Genomic DNA, 3,051 nt, shown 5'->3' on the forward strand with positions numbered 1-3,051 from the left:
GAGAGGACTTGCCTGCGCGGGAACTGAACGTACTAACCGAGGCGTCTCCTGCTCCCGGGGATTTCCCTGGCCCGGCGGTGGGCTGTAGGTACTGGAGCTGCGGGACTACAGCAAGCAGACCGGGTTTTCCAGATCCACAAATGGCAGTATTTGTTCTCGTTTGCTGCATCGATTTGGTGTGCCCTTGTTAACAAAACTGGCTCCATCTGTTCAGTAGTAGTTTCCCTTTGAAATACCTTATAAGGTGTTTTGCCAGGAGAAGGCCAGTTTGGTTGTGTTGGCAAGTGATGATGGAGGAATTTAGAACCGTTAGTCAAAGTGATGGTGCGTGAGTTCTGCAAGAGGGATCCTGCGTTGGCAAGTATTAGTAACTGTGCAGCATGAGTTCAGACACTTTCACATTATCCATTGAAATGGAAGTTTGATACTGAACTAGAACTTTGACCTTTACATACTGCTTTTTCAGCTCCAGCACAACTTCCCATAGTTGTAGTGGCCATAAACTGTTTGCTTTGTTTAGCTATTTGTCCTAATGCTTCGTTTTCTTGCAGAATTTTTCTCTCTGAGCACAAGATCAGGGTAGGAATGCAGTGCTTCTGTTGCTATAAGTAATTCTCTTTGTTTGTTTGTTTGTTCTGGAAATTTCTGACAGCTATGAAATTTCTATTGGTTTTTGATTTTGACCATACAATCGTAGATGAAAATAGTGATACCTGGATTGTGAAATGTGCTCCTGAGAAAAAACTTCCTAATGGATTAAGAAACTCCTACCAACCAGGACACTGGACAGAATATATGGGCAGAGTCTTTGTCTACTTGGGAGACAATGGCATTGAAGAAGAGGAGATGAAAAGAACCATGACAACAATTCCTTTCACTGTGGGAATGGTAGATCTTCTGGGTTTTCTTGGCAAGAACAAAGAGCTGTTTGACTGCATAATTGTGTCAGATTCTAATACAGTGTTTATAAACTGGATTTTGAAAGCTGCTGACTTGGATAAGGTGTTTGATGAAGTGTTTACAAACCCTGCAGCATTCAGCAGTACTGGCTATCTTACTGTACAGAACTTCCATGCTCACCATTGTGCAAAGTGCCCTAAAAACCTCTGCAAAAGGAAGGTTTTGAAAGAATTTCTAGATAAAAAGTTGGAGCGAGGAGTAAGTTATACACAAATAGTATATATAGGTGATGGTGGGAATGACTTATGTCCAGTGATGTTTTTAAAGAAGGATGATATTGCTATGGCCAGGCAGGGATATACCTTAGAGAAAAAGATTTCTCAGCTGGCCCAAGATCACAGTCCTGTAGAGTGTTCTGTTCTGGTTTGGTCATCTGCTATTGACATTATGACTTACCTGAAGCTGCTTATAAAGGAGTAATTCAAATGATAAAAGGAAACATAGAGTTATAGTTACCTTCCTGGGAGACAAGAACTGCATGTGTATAAATGCACAAAATTGTAAAACTGCAGAATTTAAAACTGTTTATGTTCAATCTTGGCAGCAGTGGGACAGTGAAGTTAAAACGGCTTTCTGACATAACACACATTCCAACGTAAGTGGAGAAGGGAGGGGTGCAAGAAGAGCTGCCATTATTCTTAGTCTTCCCCCCTCCCATGCCTTTACCAGCTACATAACTGACCTTTTCTGCTCCATGCGCTTAGGGGAAGGAGTAGGATTAGTGCACAAAAGAATTAAATTCTTTACTTACAAATATTCGATGCCAGGAGCGTGGGTCTGGAATTGTTGGCTTTTATACTTACTTGATCAGGATAAATGTTTACTTTTCTAAATTATTTGGTATGCTTGTAATCTTGTTTCATCTGAAGATGGGTTTATATTTTCAAGATACTAAATATTTTACCAAACAAAATTACTTTTTAATGATTTTTATTATCTTGTATTGTAAAGCCAATAAAAGTTACTGTCATTAACAAAAGCAAAACACCTGATTCGTGTAATGTATTCTGCTGGCCTGTGTGTCAGCAGGCTCCTGTTCTTGTAAGAACCTGGAGAGAGCAAATGCAAGTGTCAGCCCAAGGGTGTCAGCCTTTGGGTAACACCTTCATTTACTTTCTCAGTCAGATCCCTCCTCTTCTGGAGGTCAGTAAGGCTGTTGCTGTTCTGATTAAAGAAAAGTCACTCTCCCATTCTCGTAACCACCACCCTGACAGTGTGCTGCTGCCGCTCCATACAGAGGTAGGGCTGATTTGATCTTCCATGCTGACAGCTCTGAGTCAGTCAGGTGCTCTTTTCTTGCTGGTTTTCGGCTGCGGTGCGTGGGCCCACAGAACGGTGCGCATGTATACATGTTTACACCAACTTCACCTATTTGTTCTCATCCAGATCCATCATATAATCCTTTCTTACAGTCTGGAAGGGAACGTCTATGTCCATTTCAACTTTTTAACAGAATTGGTCTGTCTTTAAATAGTTAAAGGAATCGTTTGTGAACATGCAGCCTTTACCACTCGCAGTGAGGTGAGCCCCAACGGTTGGACTATGCATATAGAGATATTAAAAATAAGTCTCATTAGAGTTAAATTCCCACAAAATGATGATGTAGCCTTCTATTGAAATGATGTCTGCTGTAGCTTAAGTTCCCTAATTGAGAAATTAGCTGTGACTTCTGGAGCACTATGGTTGCAGATGCCTGAGGTGTAGCTCAGCAGCCTGTGATTGCTGTAGTTGTATTCCTCTGCTCTCTGTGCAGCGTAGTTCTTGTTTTCTTACTGACATTTGATGTTGTCACTACCTTCTTTCTCAGCTGAAGATTTTTAAGGGGGACTTGCCTGTTTTGAGGCTGATAGTGTATATCACTTAAGATTTCCTTTTAATACTCTCTTGTAAATGGTCCTGCCTTTAGCCTGTCACCTGTTTTAATGAATTGTAGAAGGCTGCTTTGAACAGTCTGTTTTCTAAGATGTCCAGAATAATATACTTGAGTTCTCGGGAGCACTTTAATGATTTAATGCTGTGTGTTTGATAGGTGCTGAGATGTTTGTATTAGAGATCTTACCTTACTGTCCTGTGCCAGGACATGAAGATGGC

At 41.0% G+C, this 3,051-nt stretch overlaps 1 protein-coding gene across 1 annotated transcript; it reads left to right on the top strand.

Moving 5' to 3' along the window:
• The first annotated feature begins 653 nt into the window (after positions 1-653).
• Positions 654-1,380, top strand: PHOSPHO2 (phosphatase, orphan 2). Its single transcript, XM_010141748.1, has one exon. The coding sequence runs from the start codon at positions 655-657 to the stop codon at positions 1,378-1,380; it is 726 nt and encodes a 241-aa protein (XP_010140050.1). The 5' UTR covers position 654.
• Positions 1,381-3,051: the final 1,671 nt, after the last annotated feature.

This window comes from Buceros rhinoceros, unplaced genomic scaffold (assembly GCF_000710305.1).
Source record: "Buceros rhinoceros silvestris isolate BGI_N320 unplaced genomic scaffold, ASM71030v1 scaffold45628, whole genome shotgun sequence".
Classification (NCBI taxonomy): Eukaryota; Metazoa; Chordata; class Aves; order Bucerotiformes; family Bucerotidae; genus Buceros; species Buceros rhinoceros.